At 38.0% G+C, this 21,836-nt stretch overlaps 1 protein-coding gene across 1 annotated transcript in view; it reads left to right on the plus strand.

Moving 5' to 3' along the window:
- The window catches only part of cox15 (cytochrome c oxidase assembly homolog 15 (yeast)), a 14,940-nt gene extending 3,286 nt beyond the window's left edge, over positions 1 to 11,654 (plus strand). Inside the window, exons 3-7 of the mRNA XM_016441005.1 lie at positions 7,475 to 7,642; positions 7,730 to 7,811; positions 8,720 to 8,874; positions 8,953 to 9,066; positions 11,393 to 11,654. Coding sequence (XP_016296491.1) covers positions 7,475 to 7,642; positions 7,730 to 7,811; positions 8,720 to 8,874; positions 8,953 to 9,066; positions 11,393 to 11,524 — 651 coding nt within the window. The 3' untranslated portion in view covers positions 11,525 to 11,654. The remainder of the gene's footprint in view (positions 1 to 7,474; positions 7,643 to 7,729; positions 7,812 to 8,719; positions 8,875 to 8,952; positions 9,067 to 11,392) is intronic.
- Positions 11,655 to 21,836: the final 10,182 nt, after the last annotated feature.

A 21,836-nucleotide genomic window follows, 5' to 3' on the forward strand; every position in this document is an offset into this window, starting at 1 on the left:
CCTTGCTGAGCAGAAGAGACTTCTTTTAAAACATTAGAAAATATTACAGATCCCAGTCTGAACACTGTGTGAATGCTATAATAAATGTGTTTATAGAGCTGTTGCAATTATTATTATCCTTATTATTGTCTTTTTTATTTTATTTTACAGAACAACAGTAAAATTACAATAATAACATTTACTAATGTTGATGGAGTTCTTGCTATTTCTCAGCTTTTATTTTGGCAGAAACCCGCAGGAAGACCTCAGTGCTTCTTTTTGTTGACAACAGTAGAATTATGAATGATTCTCATTCCGAATTTGGGAAGACATTTGTTGCACGTATCGCATTGTCACATGCCTTGTAAAAATTCAGAAAAGTGTTAATGAGCAACTGACGAATAACACAGTTTCAGCGCAGATTTTCCTCGCGCTTTGGACTTTGAACCCTGGCGCCGTGAGCACAACGTTCTGTAGTTTATTTAATTGTTTAAGGGCATTTCGCGATTTCAGTCATCATACAGTAACCAGCAACAGCCACCCTTTCCACTTCTCATCGGAGACATGCGATGCAGTCACCCCTTCCTCTTCTCATCGAAGACATGCGATGCAGTGCTAATCAGTCTCTCGCTGTCTGTGCTTGTAATGATTTTTGCGTCTTTCTCGGACACTTTTAAATGTTTCCACACTGCCGACATGTTTGTTGCATTAGTGCGCGCCTGCCTCTATTTGATCGCGTCACGTCATTGTTCGGTACAATTTATTCGGTCTTTTCGCTTATTCGGCCGAACACCGAAAGAGCTTTTGTTGCTATTTTCGGCTGAATAATTTCGGTTGCCGAACATTTGGTGCATCCCTAATTTTCATTGATATTAAGCAGATGTAATTCTTTTGTTCAGATCAAAGTTAAAGTTAAAATGTGAACCTTTAAAGCAGGGACTAAAAAAAATATATGGTCTTTTTATAAAATACATATTATACATTTAACTAAAGGATCCTGCAAGCACTTTAATTGTTCCCCCTTGACTCGTACTGCACAAAAAGTGGTTCAATAACGTTGAATGTTACAGGGACTGATTATTGCAAATGCAGATCCCACTGTGTTCTGGTTAAATAATTTTTAATTATTTGATTTATTTATTGCTAAGGTTTGCATATGGTGGTGTGTTCTTTATGACAGCTTTCCTAAAAATATATCCTATTCCTAAAATAAGAAATATCCCAATATATCGCCTTGCTTACTGTATCGCAATGTATCGCAACATATCGTATCGCAACTCCTGTACCGTGATACGTATCTTATCGCCAGATTCTTGCCAATACACAGCCCTACTCTGTATGTTGATTACACTAGCGGCCAGATTTACTAACAGCTTGTGCCAGCGCAAACCGTCTTTTGGCGTTAAAATAGTACTGTCAGGATTTACTGAAGATGTGCAGTGAAGAATTAGCTCTAAAAAGGCTTGGACACAGTTATTTTGAATTGTAGGAGTTTCCCTTTCAGATGCAAAATTTTGGGAGGAGAGAAAATTGACTAATTTTCCCTGTTTGGTAAATCTGGCCCTTGTTCTTCACAACAAGTGCACAGTAAGTCTTAATATAACATCTAAGCTGAAACCAATAATTTAAAGCTGCAGTCCGTAAGTTTTGCCTCTTTGTCGCCATCTCTGTTTGAAAACCTGCAATTGCAGCAGTGTGCGGAATTATCCTCCTTGCGTGGGTTGTGCGGCGGCACAGCTTCAGGGCAGATGAATCTAATGTTTTGAGGAGTATGTGTGGCAGTCAGTCACCGCACCGGTATTTACTGTATGCATTGCGTGACTATGAGTATAGTGTGTATAATAGGCTTGCTGCGATAGACGGTGCTGACGGTGATACCGTTGTTAAGCCGCAACACCGGTTACGTCACTTGCCCACCGTCGATTAACCGGTGGGACAATTTCCTCACCGTCACAACCCTAGTGTATAAGCGAGTAGATTTCAGTTTCTGTACAGTCTAATCTCTTAATTGTCATACCACTCGAATTTCATATTAAGAAATTCTTTTTAACCCAAAAAGCAAATTATGCTCCCTTCGAACTGGTTGTCTTTAAACTACAAATCTTGTGTAATCTCAGGCTATCTGTAATCAGAAGCACATTTAAAACTGGAATATAATTTAATTTAATTCACATGTGTTTCATAAACACATAATCCTTTCTGGATTACAATCCGCCATCAAAATGATACATTTTATTATTCCAGCTGCTGTGAGAAAAGGCTATAAATGATCCACCACCTGCAGGATCTTCACATGCGATAGCCTAGTAGCCGGGACAACTTCTTTATGTTTACAGACGTGACGTAATGAGACGGCAGCATGCTCGAATTTCCCGCGAAAACCTACCAGTACCAAACCCGTAGAAAACATTATTATAAGCTAACCGTTGTGAATCGGGCTAAAGTAAGGCGATAGTTTCGAACACTGGCTGGTTATGTACTTGCTCAAATATTGATTTCAGATCATTTTTAACCAAAAAAAAGTTACGGACTGCAGCCTTAATGTTGGCTTTAATTGTTTGACTTTTAAACCCTTAAAATGAAGCAGCTATCTAATAAATGAAAAATTACTCTCTTGAACCAATATGTATGGTGCATAAGAACAGGTATTTTTGATGTTTGCTATTCTACTCCATTTAGTGTTTCGTTAGGATTACCATAATTACTCATATAAGTGGACACAGTGCATTTGAGGCTGTTTAATATAATTTATTTCTCATTAAAACCAGCATTATGGACCCTTTTCATAGACTGTGATGACGTGTTTCCACAGTTTTGTAAATCTTTTATATATATATATATATATATATAAATTTCATTAAAAATATGATGTGGATTTACTTTACTATTACTGTTTTCTTAAATTACAGTAATCTAGTTACTGCTGCAGTGTGAGTGTTTCTAATGCAAAGGCTGATGCAGCAATGGCAAATTCAACATCTTTTTCTTATGTCCAATGTAATCAATATCTTTATTTTTTTTTCTTCTGTAAGGTCATAGAAATGCTACCATGGTTTTTTATTTTGCTATTGGAGCAAATGGGAATAAAACCAACATTAATGTTATGTTGGTTTTACTTTTAAGCAATAGTGAGTATTTGTAAGCAAAATCCCTCTGAGTAATTAGAAAGCAATCCTGCCCCTCGTCAGTGGAAATTAATATGAGCTGCTTCCCAACACCTACAGTACCAGGATAATGAAGATGAAACAAGCGTGGAAATTTCAGCAAGACAATGATGCCAAACACAGCCAAGGAAACTCTCAATTGGTTTCAGAAAAAGAAAACAAAGCTGCTAGAATGGCCCAGCCAATCACCTGACTTGAATAAAAAATAAGAACTAAAGGTCAGAGTTCATAGAAGAGGCCCACAGAACCTTCAAGATTTGAAGACTCTGTGGAAGAATGGGCCAAAATATTGGTTTCAGAAAAAGAAAACAAAGCTGCTAGAATGGCCCAGCCAATCACCTGACTTGAATAAAAAATAAGAACCAAAGGTCAGAGTTCATAGAAGAGGCCCACAGAACCTTCAAGATTTGAAGACACTGTGGAAGAATGGGCCAAAATCACACCTGAGCAATGCATGCGACTAGTTTCTCCTACAGGAGGCGTCATGAAGCTGTCATTACCAACAAAGGCTTTTGTACGAAGTATTAAATAAATTTCAGTAGTTCAATACTTTTCCCCTGAGTCATTCCATTTTATTACACAGAACTTAATTTCGGAACTTATTTGAATTGATTTCTTTGTATGTATGGATTACTTGGGTTGTTACCGACATCTGGTGAACATTTCATGCCAGCAGCACCTTTAGAAATATATTTACTGGGAAATATGGTGACGCGTTCAATACTCATTTTACCCGCTGTATGTAGTAAAATGCTGTATTTTGCAAACGCTTTAACGCATGGTTGTGAATCTTATAGAATTGCTTGTGAGAAAGTTATCAAATTCGGCACACGGATAGAGGACAGTCTCGTCATTAACTACAGCAAATTTGAATTGAATTTTGAATTTTCCCAAATAACTACTTTTTCTAACTGGTCTTAGACGGTTTGTCCAATTTTCACCAAAATTGGCTCAGATCATCTTCAGAGCATTCTGGCAAAAAGTTATCAAAAGCTTTTAGATATACCAAAGCAATTTCATAAAACATGCTAACGAATTTAACAAAGTTTGTGCAAAAAAGGACATGATGCTATATCTCCACAATGCTTTAGCAGATTCTGATCAAACTTGGTAAGTGTTATAACAAGCATGACCTGAGGGCACATAAGTAGTTTCGTCACAGCACCACCTACTGGTCAAAATATATAAAATATTGACATTTCTGCTTATAACTTCTGACCAATTTGGCCAAAAATCATAAGATTGGTTTCGCTAGATTCGAAACGGCATGCTGAATCGAACAATATCTAATTTTAACTGTAACTTTATCTGTAATTTACGCCACACTGCTACCCTGCTCCGGAGCTGGTTTTATTCTGGGTTAGAGATTGCAAACCCAAACTGGACCAATCAGCTGTGAGCAAAGTGACATCTGATGCAATGAAGCCACTCCCCCGTATCTCTCGCTCCAAATTATAGCAGTTGGAATTTTAGAGACAAAATTGCCAGACTTATGCGACTACTTATTTATTATGTTTATATTATATTAATTATAATTGTTTATAATTCATATAACATATTCATATAATTATTATATGAAGTGAATTGATTTTAAGCTTTGCAATTAAATTAAATATATAGATACATAAAGATAAGCTTTAATACAGTATATCCAACTTTTAAAATGACTAAACTTACATGTTTTCACACATGAGCTCTAGTGAAACTATATAAATAATTAAATTCAGTTGATTCATTTGCATTGTCATATATTTTCTTTCTGCTGCCAAACTTTTGCTGCAGCAGAAGTGTTTATTCCTGCCTTGTAAATGCATTTAAATTTATTTTTAATAACGACATCTCTTAATCTTCAGCAGAGAAGTGAATTGCGCTGACTCTCGCAAGAAATGAAACTGTCAAACTGACGCTTTGCTGATGCCCTCCACACGTTCCCTGTGATTGGCTGTTTGCTGCATGTGTCACGCTTTTTTTTTTAAATCACAAACTCTGGTTCAAACTCTTGAGTTGACAGAGAACGTCTATATCGAGCTTTATGAGCCCGCTGATCCTGGTCTAAACCAGGTTGGCTTTGTTTGGTTTTGTCAACTCTAAACCTACTCTGAAACTCTGAGTTTGTTCATCTCGCTTTGTGCTACAGGCCACTGGTCTTTACTGAGCAATTAAAGACAGCTCATTAGCTCTTCATTTTACCTCTGTTGTGCTTGGCCCCTTAATTGCTGCTTGCAGCTATATTTATGAATTATTATTAGTGCTTAATTAAAAGTAAAAGTAAAAATATAAATATAAATAAAGCCCTTTTTTGTCCATTTACTATGAGCAACTTAAAATATTAAACAGCAAGAACTTATAGTGTTAGGTTTAATGCTGGTGAACTAATAGACTGCTGAGCTGCTCAGTGTGGTCATTGATGATGCACTTGAATATTTTTTTTATGGTTAAGGCATGGAGACTTATTCCAAATATATTTGTCATTCATAATTAATAGATGTTTAAACTATTTGTAGTATTTTTGATTATATTTTGTTGTAAAAGTTGTGTTATGTTTAAAGTCACCATTAGAGTAATTAGTTAATTATTTAAAGTTTCTTCCATTTCATTTAGTATATACAACTTGTCTTGATATATAGAACTACTTCTTTACAACCCCCCATCCTGTCATTAGTTTCAGTTAGTTCAGATTGTGTTGTGTAATTAAGATCTGTTAATGGATGCACATGCTCAGGGTCTTCTGGGATGGTACATGGTGAAGAGCGGAAGTAGTTTCGTCACAGCACCACCTACTGGTCAAAATATATAAAATATTGACATTTCTGCTTATAACTTCTGACCAATTTGGCCAAAAATCATAAGATTGGTTTCGCTAGATTCGAAACGGCATGCTGAATCGAACAATATCTAATTTTAACTGTAACTTTATCTGTAATTTACGCCACACTGCTACCCTGCTCCGGAGCTGGTTTTATTCTGGGTTAGAGATTGCAAACCCAAACTGGACCAATCAGCTGTGAGCAAAGTGACATCTGATGCAATGAAGCCACTCCCCCGTATCTCTCGCTCCAAATTATAGCAGTTGGAATTTTAGAGACAAAATTGCCAGACTTATGCGACTACTTATTTATTATGTTTATATTATATTAATTATAATTGTTTATAATTCATATAACATATTCATATAATTATTATATGAAGTGAATTGATTTTAAGCTTTGCAATTAAATTAAATATATAGATACATAAAGATAAGCTTTAATACAGTATATCCAACTTTTAAAATGACTAAACTTACATGTTTTCACACATGAGCTCTAGTGAAACTATATAAATAATTAAATTCAGTTGATTCATTTGCATTGTCATATATTTTCTTTCTGCTGCCAAACTTTTGCTGCAGCAGAAGTGTTTATTCCTGCCTTGTAAATGCATTTAAATTTATTTTTAATAACGACATCTCTTAATCTTCAGCAGAGAAGTGAATTGCGCTGACTCTCGCAAGAAATGAAACTGTCAAACTGACGCTTTGCTGATGCCCTCCACACGTTCCCTGTGATTGGCTGTTTGCTGCATGTGTCACGCCTTTTTTTTTAAATCACAAACTCTGGTTCAAACTCTTGAGTTGACAGAGAACGTCTATATCGAGCTTTATGAGCCCGCTGATCCTGGTCTAAACCAGGTTGGCTTTGTTTGGTTTTGTCAACTCTAAACCTACTCTGAAACTCTGAGTTTGTTCATCTCGCTTTGTGCTACAGGCCACTGGTCTTTACTGAGCAATTAAAGACAGCTCATTAGCTCTTCATTTTACCTCTGTTGTGCTTGGCCCCTTAATTGCTGCTTGCAGCTATATTTATGAATTATTATTAGTGCTTAATTAAAAGTAAAAGTAAAAATATAAATATAAATAAAGCCCTTTTTTGTCCATTTACTATGAGCAACTTAAAATATTAAACAGCAAGAACTTATAGTGTTAGGTTTAATGCTGGTGAACTAATAGACTGCTGAGCTGCTCAGTGTGGTCATTGATGATGCACTTGAATATTTTTTTTATGGTTAAGGCATGGAGACTTATTCCAAATATATTTGTCATTCATAATTAATAGATGTTTAAACTATTTGTAGTATTTTTGATTATATTTTGTTGTAAAAGTTGTGTTATGTTTAAAGTCACCATTAGAGTAATTAGTTAATTATTTAAAGTTTCTTCCATTTCATTTAGTATATACAACTTGTCTTGATATATAGAACTACTTCTTTACAACCCCCCATCCTGTCATTAGTTTCAGTTAGTTCAGATTGTGTTGTGTAATTAAGATCTGTTAATGGATGCACATGCTCAGGGTCTTCTGGGATGGTACATGGTGAAGAGCGGTCTGGAGGAGAAAACCGAATCGCACGACATTCCCCGTGTCAGTCAGTACAGGCTGGCGGCTCATCTGGGCTCCGCTCTGCTGCTGTACTGCTCCAGTCTCTGGACGGGACTCACTCTCATGCTGCCTGCCAACAAGGTAAGCTGTGATTTCAGCTCTGCCTGCTGCTGTTTGAGGAGGTTTGGATGCGTTACAGATCATACTGCCGTCTCTGCTCCACTGTAGATTCCTGACAGCAGGAATTTGCTGCAGTTAAGGAGGTTTGCCAAGGTTACGGGCGGTCTGGTCTTCCTCACGGCTCTCTCTGGTATGAGCAAATGCATGACATAACTTGTGTGTTGCAGTTTTATTATAAATTATTCTTTTAAAACCATATGCACAGGGGTTGTCCAGAGGACAAATGTGACCCTGGACCACAAAACCAGCTGAATAAAAGCTGAATAAATAATCTTTCCATTGATGTATGGTTTGTTAGGATAGGACAATATTTGGCCGAGATACAACTATTTGAAAATCTGGAATCTGAGGGTTCAAAAAAATCTAAATACTGAGTGCTTTTGTGCTCCAGGGTCACATATGAGTTCAATGTTTCCTCCTCAGCAGCCTCTCACTCAAAATGATCACAGCAATTAGAAAACAGCAACACTTTCTACGATCCAATCAAAAATGGCTTCAAATTACACATTGAATACAAGCAGTAAATATGCAAACCTGCTATTTTATGTAAACTGTTTTGTCAAATGTGTCATTTGAGTTATTGAAGTGCATAGTGTTTCTAATTATTACATGTAAATTGCAAACAATTTAAGTTTGTTACAAATATTAAATAAATATAATGACATAAAACAGCTTCTAGTCCATGTTTTGAAAACTAGGCTATTGTTCTTTTGCTCGCTTGTAGAGTAATCAGCCATTTCTGTAATTTTTATGTTATGACATGGAGGTTATAACATGGGACACAATTATATAAATAATAAATTAACGCCGATGTAATGTTATTATAAAATACTTTAGTAGTAATACTGCACTAGTATCTATAAAGAACTGTTTACATGGAGGAAATGTTGTCAAGACTACATAACTTAAATTGAACTTGGATGTGTAGTCTGTATCTCTCAATACATCAGAACAGGAGGAACATATTTGTGAAGGCTGATTGGTCTAATTTGACAGTCTGTGTAATAATGAAGTGCTTTTTTTCATGGTCTCTTACAGGCGCCTTTGTTGCGGGACTGGATGCGGGTTTGGTTTATAACTCTTTCCCAAAGATGGGCGAGCGCTGGATCCCTGATGATCTTCTGGCTTTTTCCCCAGCCATCAAGAACGTGTTTGAAAATCCCAGCACAGTTCAGTTTGACCATCGCATTCTGGTAAGCACTGCTCCTGTCAGCTGAAATGTGTCTGCTCTAGCAGATGTGGTTTAGCTGAGGTGTTTCATGTTTGTGCAGGGCATCGGCTCACTGACAGCCATCACAGGACTCTACCTGTTCTCCAGACGGGTCCATCTGCCCAGACGGGCGAAGATCGCGATTGGCTGTCTCACAGCCATGGCCTATACACAAGTAAAAAGCAAAACTGCACCATATACAGCACTATACACTCATTAGGAGTCCAGTCCTATTGTATTTGCACCGATTTTCTTCTTCTTCCTCTTCTAAAATTATTATTAACCAATTTGTGCTTGAATGTGCTTTTGTGTTTGATCAGATTTTTGTTGTCTTTATTATTGTTATTATTATGCCTGAAAAAAAAAAAAATCTGAAAATTGAAAAGTTACTGCCTAAATAAATTAAATGGTCAGATGTTCATTTTTTGCTCCTTTACCTATAGCTACTGAAAGCAGTGTCTAAACGAAATTTGACACATTGGAAATGCTTTGAGGAAACAACGATTGAGAAATCATCATAGCTCTGCTTGCATAGGATCAAATAAATTGACAACTGACATGCATCTTTTTTGGTGCAAATGCGAACATATCCTTCAAATAAACAAATATGGACACCTGTAGCCAATCGGATTTCAACAGCTAGTTATGTCGTTGACATTGACGTAAGTATTCGGACCCTTTGCTATGATACTTAAAAAATTTAGCTTAGGTGCATCCCATTTCTCTGGATCATCTTTGAGATGGTTCTACACACTGAATGGAGTTGAGATGATTTGGAAAGGCACAAACCTGTCAATATAATAAACCAACCATATTCAAAAACCAAGCCATGAGGTCACAGGTACTTCCTGCAGATCTCAGAGTCAGCATTGTGTCAAACGGGAAAGCCTACAAAAACATCTGCCTCACTGAAGGTTCCCAAGAGAACAGTGGGATCCATAATTCTTAATGGAAGATGTTTGGAACAACCAGAACTCTTCATAGAGCTGGTCACCTGGCCAAACTGAGCAGTAAGGATAGAAAGAGAGGTGAAGTAAGAACCTGATGATCACACTGGTTGAGATACAGAGATCATGTGTGGAGACAGGAGACTCACAGAAGGACTTCACTGATCTGAGGTCTATGTCAGATTGGCCAGACTGAAGCCTGACTCTGAGACTGTGAGAAACAAGATCGTCTGGTCTGATGAACTGCAGTTCCAGTCATCATGTCTGCTAGGAAACCAGGCACAGCTTATGCACAATGCGATCCCATCGGTGGCAGCATCATGCTGTGCAAGTGTTTCTTAGCATCAGGGACTAGAAGGTTAAAAGGAAAGGTGAACAAAGCAGAATAGAGAGATATCATATTGGACCAAGCTCAGCTTGATTTAACAACGATTCTTGAGTGTCCCAGCCAGAGTCCAGACTTCTAAGGATCCCTCTTAGACAGGGATCTAAGAGTGGCTGTTCACCAACAGTCCCCATCCAAACTGACACGGATTGAGAGGATTTGCTGAGGAAAATGACAGAAAATCCCCAAATCCAGAAGTACAAAGCTTGTGGCATCATACCAAAAAGGCTAGAATCGCTGCCAAAGGTGCTTCAACTGACCGAGTTAAGGGCCTGAATACTTATGTCAATGTGATGTCTTCAGTACTCTCTGAAACACTCTCTGAACACACTATAGTCAAAGCGAGGCTGTGTGCCAACTTCTGTGAGAACTGACCACAATGTGGCATTTATATTTTTACTAATTACACCACAGTTGCACAGGCTTTTCTCTGAATTTTTCTCTAAAGCTACTCGTAATTAACTGCATAAATTAATTACATTATTCATGTAATAAAATGTTCATGTCATAATTTTCTTAATGTAATTAAATCTTAAACTCTTAATGTAATAAAGGTCGTTACATTATGAGAAATGTATTAAATTATGAACTTAACACAAACATTGTCATATTGTAATAAAACAGTATCCTTTTTAAAGGATTGAAAAAAAAACATTGGTGCACAGTATACATACAGTATACATACTTTTAAATTTAAATGTAAACTTAAACTACCTTCGAAATACACAAGATTTAGGTATTCTTGCAATAATAATTATTATTATTGTGCATTTCTTCTAGCAAATTTTAAAGTACTATTTCAGTAAATGGTGTAGAGAACTATTACAGCAGACTATTTCCTCTAGTATTGTAGTGACACACTATTTGTCATTTTATCAGTATTTTTTTTTACCTTGCTGTTAAAAAAAAACAATTAACTATCAGCTATACTCTATCAGTTTACTTTAACAAACAAGACCAGTGCTACAACATATGGCTTAATGTGTGTTAAGGTGTGGTAAAAAGGGTCACTTTGAAAAATAAATATAAATTGGACTGGTATCATCTCAGTATTAGCTAGAACTATCTGGATTAAAGCTATTTTTTTTATTTTATAAGCTGTGATATTAACCTTCATATATAATGGTGCTAATATAATGTGTTTTTTTTTTTTATGATGAAATTCTCAGGTGGTTTTGGGCATTAGTACCCTGCTGCTCTATGTTCCCACCCCGCTGGCAGCCACTCATCAGTCCGGATCAGTGGCACTGCTCACCTTCGCCATCTGGGTCTTGGCTGAGCTGCGAAAGGTGGTCAAGTAAAGTGTATTCAGAGTTTATGCTATAATAAAGTATATTTTAATAAATCATGCTTTAGGCACGTGAGCTACATCTTGTGGGTTTATATGAAGTGCTTATAGACTTTGTGAAATACATTGAAATGTTTAAATTTTTTTTTAAACCTGTTTGAATGTTTGATTTATGCAAAAAAAAAAAAGGTGTTTTTACTGTATGACTGCTTATTTAAAATCAATAAAATTATCATCTGTGTTTTCTGTTGATTTTATGAGGACATTCATCCAGATTTCATATATAATGTATATTATTATACATGTATATTATGGCTTGCTGAAACTACTGATAAGCAGCTTGAAACACAAGAATTGCACTTTTGATTTGTTGTCATGAGCAACATTACATTTATAGTGATTTAAATTATTAATTAAAGTGATTTCTCTTGCAGCAGTTGTTCACTCATCAGCTCTGCTATTTTGGGTCATTAAGGTTTTAAATGTTTCCTTTCACTTGATCCAGTACTTTTACATTACACATAATTTGATTTCCATCAAACAAAAGCAAAAATATGACTTTTTAAATTTCTATGTAAACATGTTCATCCAATCAAAATTGTCTGGTCTTTGTGAAATCAAACCAGTCGTATTTTGATTTCATCCAGCATGTATACAGTTGGACTAAAATCCAACTCCACGTTAAACACGCATTCCAAAATACAGAGTGTAACTTTGTTCGTTTGTTCAGGAAATGATCCACACATAACACAGGTTACTGATAAACAGATTTTAGGCGGTTTTATTATGCAAATTATTACTGTGCCTACAGTTTGGGGTCTGATTGCACACACTCCTCACACAGGCAGGGAGAGCGGAGAAAAAAGAAGCTTGCTCCTGGGTCTTAAAGCAACCCAGAACCTTTAGCGGTGAAGTGCAAAGAACACTACACAAGCAAGTTATTGCATTAGTATCAATTATTCGAATACACATCGTGTCATGAGGATTTTTGAGGCCGATCACAGAAAGCAGTATCTGCTGATACGATCACAGATAACGATCTTTTTAAAGCCTTCTTTTTATCATGTAGAATTATTTATAGTAAGGAATCCTGCAATCAGGAATTTTAGACATTTACTCAGGGCCTGAATTTTATTTTTGAAAATGAATTCCTCTCTAAGGTGACTTGTGAGAGGGGAGTGGGCTATTTATTTTTTTTGCCCGTTTAAAGTATGCCCAAGAACATCTAAATGATTCAAAGAAGGCTTGGGAGAAAGTGCTGTGGTCAGATGAGACCAAAATTGAGCTCTTTGGCATTAACTCGACTCGCCGTGTTTGGAGGGAGAGAAATGCTGACTATGACCCCAAGAACACCATCCCTACAGTCAAGCACGGAGCTGGAAACATTATGCTTTGGGGCTGTTTTTCTGCTAAGAGTACAGGACGACTTCACTGCATTGAGGGGACCGGCAGATGAGCCACAAGCACTTTTTTATATGCTCTACATTTCTATTCTACATTAAAAATACATTTAGAATGAATAATAATAACTGCTGTACAAAGAGTTAAGAGCACTTTTGTGCTCAGTCTTCAAATTAAGCCCGTGTCGTTCTATCACATTCCGAAACATTAAGAACATTGATGTGCCTAATTTTGCTGATGAACTTGCCAGCTTCTCCTGCAAAGCTGATTTCTCCACTGTGGAACCACTCCTCTGGTTTCCTATTATAATAATGGACTAATTGAGATCTTGGATGTTTTTGCACCTGTCAGAACTCGAACTGTTTCTTTTACACTCTCTGCTCCCTGGTTTACCTCTGATTTGCGTCTGCTTAAAACTAAAGGCCGTAGGCTAGAGCGTTTATATGCTAAATCCGGTCTTACTGTACATAAACTGTACATGTCCTGGCCAAATTGCCCCCCTGGCCTTTGTCAATCATGGCCTCCTAATAATCCCCAACCACTTGATTGGCTCTATGACTTTCTCTCCTCTCCACCTGTAGCTGGTGTGTGGTGAGCACACTGGCGCCACTGTCCTGTGGCTGCCGTTGCATCATCCAGGTTGATGCTGCACACTGGTGGTGGTTGAGGAGAGACCCCCCCACATGATTGTAAAGCGCTTTGGGTGTACAACAATACACAATAAAGCGCTATATAAATGCATCATTCATTCATTCATAAAGAAATGCTCGCTAGCAAGCTAGTGAAGGTAACTAGATTTATTTTTTCTGTAATGAAGAATTTTCTGTGTCCATCTGACACTCTGCCGTTTAATTTGTGTTCTACAGAACTATGCAACAGTTTTATGACTTTTTTTGAGTCTAAGATTAAAAAGATTAATCAGCAATTACTTTCCAGCAACTTAGGTTACGATTCCATTTTTCAAGTCTCCCAAGTGACTGTGCACTCTAATCTTACTACTTTTATTTGACCAACTGCTGCGGAGATATTGTGTCATATTCGGAAATCTAAAACTACCACTTGTCAGCTTGACCCACTGCCTACTTGCTTAGTTAAAGCCTGTCTACCATCTCTGTCTTCATTAATTACTAAAATTATTCACTCTTCACTTGTTTCTGGTTCTGTACCTTCTTCTCTTAAAACTGCTATTATTACCCCTATTCTAAAGAAATCAGGCATTGATCCATCAAATTTTGAAAATTATCGACTAATTTCTAATTTGCCATTCATTTCTAAAATCTTGGAAAAATGTGTTGCAGTGCAAGTTCACAATCATCTCTCCAATAATACATTGTTTGAGCAATTACAATATGATTTTCGTCCTCATCATAGTACAGAGACTGCTCTTGTCAAAATTACTAATGATTTGTTATTGGCAGCTGATTCTGGTTTATTAACAATACTTGTCCTTCTTGACCTGAGTGCGGCCATTGATACGATCTCGCACAAGATACTTCTGGACAGGTTAGTTTCTATAGGGATTACTGGCACCCCACTGTCCTGGTTTAGGTCCTATCTTACCAGTCGCACTCAGCATATTCAAATTAAAAAATTTAAATCAAGACCATCTACAGTTACTACTGGTGTCCCTCAGGGTTCTGTTTTGGGCCCACTCTTATTCATCATCTATTTACTTCCTATTGGCTATATTCTCAGGAAATATGGTATCCATTTTCACTGCTATGCGACGACACCCAGCTCTACCGGTCTTCTAAACCTTCTAGTTCTTTTCCTCCACCTTCTTTGACTAGGGTCCGGTTTCACAAACGGGGCTTAGTTTAAGCCAGGACTAGGCCTTAGTTAAATTAAGATATTTAAGCAACTTTTACAAAAATGCCTTAGAAGAAAACATTACAGGTGTGCATCTTGACACAGAACAATGACACTGACATATTTTAAGATATGTCAGAGCAAGATATTTTCAGTTGAGACAGCTCAAACATGCATTTTAGTCTGGGACTAGCATAAGCCTTGTCTGTGAAACCGGGGGTAGATATTTAGCTGAAATTAAAGACTGGCTTTCAGCCAACTTTCTAAAACTCAACAGTGATAAAACTGAGGTCTTACTTATTGGTACAATATCTACTTTGACTAAATCTAATTGTTTTACAGTGGATATCGATAATAATGCAATTTGTCCTTCTCAGCAGGTCAGGAGTTCGGGTGTCATTCTGGATAGCACACTTTCTTTTGAAGCTCATGTCAATAATATTACGCGTACTGCGTTTTTTCACCTGCGTAATATTAATCGCCTTCGTCCCTCTCTCACAACAAATAATACTGCAATTCTTATTCATGCACTGGTTACCTCACGTATCGACAAATGTAATGCTCTCCTTACTGGTCTTCCTTCTAAACTTCTCTATAAACTCCAATTGGTTCAGAACTCAGCAGCTCGTGTTCTTTCAAGGACTTCATCAATAGAGCACATTTCTCCAGTTCTCCAGCGTTTACACTGGCTCACAGTAAAGTATCGCATTGATTTTAAAATTTTGCTTTTCACATTTAAGGCACTTCACAACCTTGCTCCACCGTATCTTACTGACCTTCTCCACATCTATACTCCTCCTCGCACTCTCAGATCTTCACACTCGATCTCTCTTGTGTCGCCGCGTATATGTTTAAGCACCATGGGAGCAAGAACTTTTAGTTTTGCTGCCCCTTGCCTATGGAACTCTCTTCCCCCCAATAGATGGAACAGCGACAGCCTTCATACTTTTAAATCTCGCCTTAAGACTAATCTTTTTACCCAGGCTTTCATATGACTTGCTCTTATTAATTGCTCTTATTATTGCTCTTGTAAGCCTTTATTGTATTTATGATGTATGCAGTTGTGCTGTTGAATTTTGTAATGCTGGCAGGACTTGTTTATTTGTTGTTACTGTTTTTACTAGTTTGCTTGCTGTAAGGTGGCCTTGGGTGTTTAGAAAGGCGCCATTAAATAAAATGAATTATTATAATTATTATTATTAAAAAAAACAGCCTAACTAATGCAGAAAAGCCGCCTCTTTTTCTGAATTGCTTAGATGACCACTATCTTTCTTTCATTTTGATAAATTTTCAGTCAAATCGTTCTCTGTGTGCTAGATCAGAGCCAGTTTCTTATTCTCCTCATAAATGAAAAACTTATTTCTGATGTAGCCGAACCAACGGGCAGCGTGAGTGCAAGCTGCAGTAGTCTGAAAAAGTTTGGATATTTGTCCTTTCGTACTTCATCTTTAAGCTTCTCGAGAGTGATTGGCGATGCAATCGCACATTTCACAAGATCCATTTCAGCTGTCACAAGCTGAGGGTGAATCTTAAGGCTTGCGTACATGCTTAGTAGAGGACTGATGCCGTTGTAGTCACAACTGAATACTGTGTCACACGCCACACTCAAGGCCATCGCTTCATGTGAAAATCACCTGTCCAATTCAGCCAGCAGTGACTCAGTCCACCACTTTTTTATTCACGGGTTTATTAAAAAATACAACGAATTTCCATTATTCAGTTAACTTGCTAAAGCGGGAAAATAATGAAAAGAGAGTCCTCTCATGTAGCCTATCGCGACAAGTTAAGAATCATGATGAGTCGCGGCTCGCGAGAATGGGACTTAAATATCATAGAAATGAATTTAGCCCAAAACGTACTTATTCTATCCACTAAAATAATAAGATAATACAAATAAAATGAGAAAATATAAATGATTTAATTTTTATATTTTATTCATAGCTCAGACAAAATCATGATTGGCTCTTGTCTGGGAGGGGGGTGCAGTGCCCCCCCCCGCCCAAAACTCCGCCTATGCCCCTACTGTCATGTATACTGAGACGTACAGAGAGGCGGGAAAGACTAGTTTAAATACGCAAAACCCTGCAGTAGCTTGATTATACCTGCCTTTGTAAACACACTTATTGTTTCATAGTTTCTGTTAGAACATTAAAATCGTCCAAACCATTTAGTCCACCAATTTTTTGTTATAGGCCTGGAAGACCTTTAGTAAAGTTATCTTATGTGGTTGAAATTTGAGTGCAGTGTAGAGTGCCCTTGGTAATGATCATCAAACTGCTTCACATTCTAACTTGCATTACACAAAATGGAGCACATTTTCTCCATGTCAAATCACATATTTATATATGATTATTATAATTAGTAATGTCTGCAAGGACATGTCAATGGATGCACTGAAAGGACAAAAAAGTTGCATGACAGTGGACATAAAAGAAGAGGTTCCCTTGCGAATTTGCAGTCCAAGACAACACTAAACAGTCATTAGTGTCATCAGTCTCTCAATCCAGCAAAACATCACTGAAGAAGTTAAGAAAGCTGGGATGTATTCAGTACAAATGAACACAACACAAGATTTGACATCTAAGTATCAATGTAAGATATGTGACAAATGGCATCAATGAGATAATAGCTAATAGCAGTGATTGAGTGTGAGTTCTGTACTGGGGAAAATCTTGTTTTGCTGAAGAGAGTTTTGGAAAGGGTTGGTATTGACATCAAGGAATGTGTTGGTGATTGAACAGATGGGGCTGCAAACATGCAAGAGCAGTACAAGCAATTTTCTGCACGTTTCACACAAAAGGCACTGTTCATGTTTGGTGTTATGCACATATACTTAATCTTCTGTTAGCAGACACAACTGGAATTGCAGTGTCAAGCGAATCACTTTTCTCCCTGTTAAATGACATCACCAAATTCATGCTTGGTCCTACAAATGCATGAAAGTGTGGGAGGTGGTCAGTAAGAACAGGAGACAGAATTATTGTTCCAACAGGAGAAATACAGTGGTGGTCCAAAGACCACAAAGTTATTTATTTTCGTTATTTTGGAAATCCTGATGGGGCATGTTTTTGTTGACCTTGACCTTTCATTGACCAGTAACCACCATGTAAAGATGGAAAAAGAATGCAATGTAGCCCACTGTGTGAGTGAAAGCCAGAGGATACTTAGAGGCATTACTCCATACTAAGCACATTTTTCTTTGAAAATGTGCTCAGACTACACCACTGTCAAATTACTTTCAGACAAGCGGCATGGACTTGCTAACTGTTCACTGCATCGTTATGGGCAAAGAAGACAACTTGAAAAGGTTCACCTGTTATTTTGAAGGTGTTAAAAATATACATTTGCACAGAATTCTACAGGAGCACGATGATCATAATTTTAAGGTCCAAATTACCCTCCCAGAAAAAAAGGAAGGAAGAAAATGGTGATGCCAGGTGAGATGGCAGTGGATGAGCCATCTTCAGATTCTCTGAAAGAGTACAGAGTCACAACGTCATCACGTTGACAAGATGACAACGTCATCATGGACACTTTTCAAGATATCATCTACCAACGGTACACAGCAAGTGCAGCTCTGTTCAGATTTTGCCTGCATGGTTCCAAACTATTTTGCTGAAATACAACAAAATGGGCTCCCAAAACCAGCTCTGGTGAAACTCAGTAAATTATTGATCTTCTATGATGATCACCACATGTGTCCTGTCTGACAGTGTCACAGTGGAGACATTACAGGCAGAACTGACAAACTTGGCAGCACACTGGGAAAGGCTGAAGAGGTAAACTTTAAGAGCTATAGTGTACAGACAGTCGTCACTTCTCTAGTCTATCGTTATGGGTGACCCATGTCCTGGGCATTCTGAAGAGGGGCGCATACCTCTTGTCGAGGGGGAACCCCCTCTACGGAGACTGGCACCTCCACCCACAAGTAGTATTTCTGCTGTGGAAGACATTCGGCCAGGCAGCCATCGATCTCTTTGCATCATGCGAAAACACAAATTGTCCTATGAACTTCTCACAATGGGACGAGGATGCCCCTCTCAGCGTGGTGCCAGGCCCAATGTGCTGCTCTACACATTTCCTTCCCTGTGCCTGATAACGCCTACCCTGGCCAGAATGAGAGAATGGAGCCTGATTCTAATTTTGATAGCACCCAGGTGGCCCAAAGCACCATAGCTGGCAGAGATCACTCCTCTATAAGGGGGAAATATTCTACCCTCACCCAGACAGGGTGGCCTCTGGGCTTGGCCTTTGAGAAGGCAAACTTAAACACATTGGGGTTCAGAGCATCAGAGGCTGAATGCTTTATGTCCTGTGTGTGCCCCGTGGGTTTACATCAACAGGACCAGCACTTTCAGAGAGAGTGACCAGCTGTTCATTCAAAGTCAGGCTCCGTTCTCTCACCCAGACCAGGGTAGGCGTTATCAGGCTAAGAGGAGGAAATGTGTAGACCAGCAGTGAGCCATGGATGGGCATCCTCATCCAAGAATGCAGCAAGAAGCTACAACTTCCAGAAGCTTTATAGCCTCAGAGCACACTCTACTATGGGCATGGCTGCCTCTTGGGCTCTGTTTAAGGGGTTTTCCTTGCGGGATGTCTGTGCCACTGCAATCTGGGCCTCTCCCCATACATTTTGTCAGATACTACCAGCTTGATGTTACCCAGATCCCAGTAGCTCATTCTGTCAGGGGGGTGGGTTCTTCGTAGCCTTGTGCTCTTAGGCCCTTTACCTCTCTTTAAAGGGTGAGGACTATGCCTAATCTCTGTCTGGGAAACCGCCTGTTAATGTTGCTTTTTTTTAATTATTTGTCAGCATCTACATGCTGATTCTTACATAGCTATGCTTGATAGCTCATTTAATAGTGAGTTTCTGAAACCCCATAATCTACTTCAGTATTGTTAAACAAGCACCTGTTGTAGGAAAATTAATGTTTTACTCTTTCTTATTTACTTTCTTAGACATTGTGGGTTTTTATTTATATATATATTTTTATTTAACTTGTGTTTCTCTCTCAATATGTATATATATGTCACCTGGAATGCAACAAAGACACCACACAGTAAAACAGAGAGCCTTTGAAGTCTTTAGTGCGGGTAATTTAATCAGGAAAGACAGAGGGGTTAGTCATAAATAAAGACCTTTGACCTCACGGGTGTGAAGGCACACAAACACACAGTAAAAACAAATGATCAGAAAGAGCCTTTGAACTCTTTAGTGCAGGAAAGACAGAGGGGTTGTTGACCTCACAGATGTGAAGATAATAAAAGCCCAGGGGGTTAGAAGGACCATTGTTTTTTCTGAAAACAGCTAAGTTTGGTTTACGGGGTTAAGTGGAAAATTACAGAGAAGGAACCTTGTAAGAAGTGGGGGGTGATAACAGTATAATAAGGCTGTCTGTTTTCAGTGCGATTTTAGGTCTGTTGTGTTTCAGGGTAGCTGCTGAAACATTGTGAACATACCTCTTTAAGGAAAATAAACTTCTTTCCTTAAATATAATTTGATTTCTTGTCTCTTACACTGTGATGCTATTTGTTAATAATTGTTTTTGCCACAACACACCATTTTAACACAAGGAACAGCTTTTTTTCTGATAGCACTTAATCCCCGTTCACACCGCCAGCGACTTTGTCTCTGTTATTATAGACTGCACATTCTGGACATACCTTTAGAAAATGCAGTCACAAACTATATCACTGGTAAAACTAAGATATCATTCTAATTTGACTAGGAATTAGACATAAAAGAAATAAAAGTCGCATTCTGCGTTTGGAGAGTGTTGTTATATAAACTACAGCAGTGCTCAGTGCATTAAATCATTAACCAGTGCTAAACTGCTCACTGCATCATACAAGTCACAACACAAACCCTCAATGTATGAATCAAACTCACTTATTTTCCACACAATATTTTTTATATCTATGTATTTGGTTATAGTCAATTCATATAAAGCAGTGAAATCGCTCCGGAACTCTCTTTTACACTCGCTGTCTTCAAGACCTACCTCGTCTGACTATCAATGATGTGGACCGACTTGTCAAGAAGTCATGCCACACTCCCTCCAGCAAACGGGAAAAGGGATTCAAGATGTATATCGCCAGCTACATCGATAATTACGAGGGTAAGTTGTTACTTTGAAATGTTATTGTAGCAGCTAACATTAGCGTTAATGTTAACTGAACGATTAGATGGCTAACGTTAAAGTTAGCTGTTTTGTTCGACTATGACTGACAAACTTGTCAGCTAACTTTCGATTGTGAGTTTGTGTGAGTTTTCTTTTATAGAGATACTGTCAAGATACTGTGTAAAAATGTAACGTTACAGTCTCAAATTGTGTGTTCGTTGTCCTTCCTCACAGTGTCAATGAAAGACAAGGTGACAGGAGAGGTCAGCGTGAGGGCAGTCTGTCATAGATCCATGAAGAAAAGTGAAAAGCCACACGACTTGAGAGTAGGGTTATTGTTAGGGCAATGGTTAGGCAAGCTGATAAATTGCCTGTCAGCTTAATAAAAGTAACATTATCCAAGCAAAATAGGCCTGTATCATATTGTTAAAAATTAATAAATTTTCATATTTTGTCTGTGAGCCTCAGAATACAGCATTATTTTTCTTGTTAATGCTTTATCTGTCAAGCAATATCTCATCTAAGCTTCTATTTTTCCCTAGATGGCGTTAAAGAACTCAAAACCTGTTGTTTTGGTGAGCAACCATTGTTCCTGTGTGGCGGGCTGTGCCTTATGCAATCATTTGGTTGCACTTCTTTATCAGACTGCCCATTATTCGCAGCTAAACATTCCTGTTGTTCCCCCGGTGCACAGCTGCACAGACACCGAGCAGATCTGGCATAAACCAAGGACACTGGTAAGTCATGCAACATGTGAACTGTACTATTACTGTGCATATTGTGATGCCATGTTGAATGTGTCTCTGATGTTAGGGTGTTAGGCCAGGCCCAGTTGGAGAAATGGAGTTTCGAAAACCCAGAAATTCAACAACAGACTGTAAGGTGAGATTATCTTTACTTCGTATCTCGGTGTGGTTTTTACATGTAACACATTTTATGTATGTTGTGGCAGAAGTTTGGTGTAGTGATTTTTACTTTAATACTATTTTTTTT

This window comes from Sinocyclocheilus anshuiensis, unplaced genomic scaffold, assembly GCF_001515605.1.
Source record: "Sinocyclocheilus anshuiensis isolate Anshui unplaced genomic scaffold, SAMN03320099.WGS_v1.1 scaffold683, whole genome shotgun sequence".
NCBI lineage: Eukaryota > Metazoa > Chordata > Actinopteri > Cypriniformes > Cyprinidae > Sinocyclocheilus > Sinocyclocheilus anshuiensis.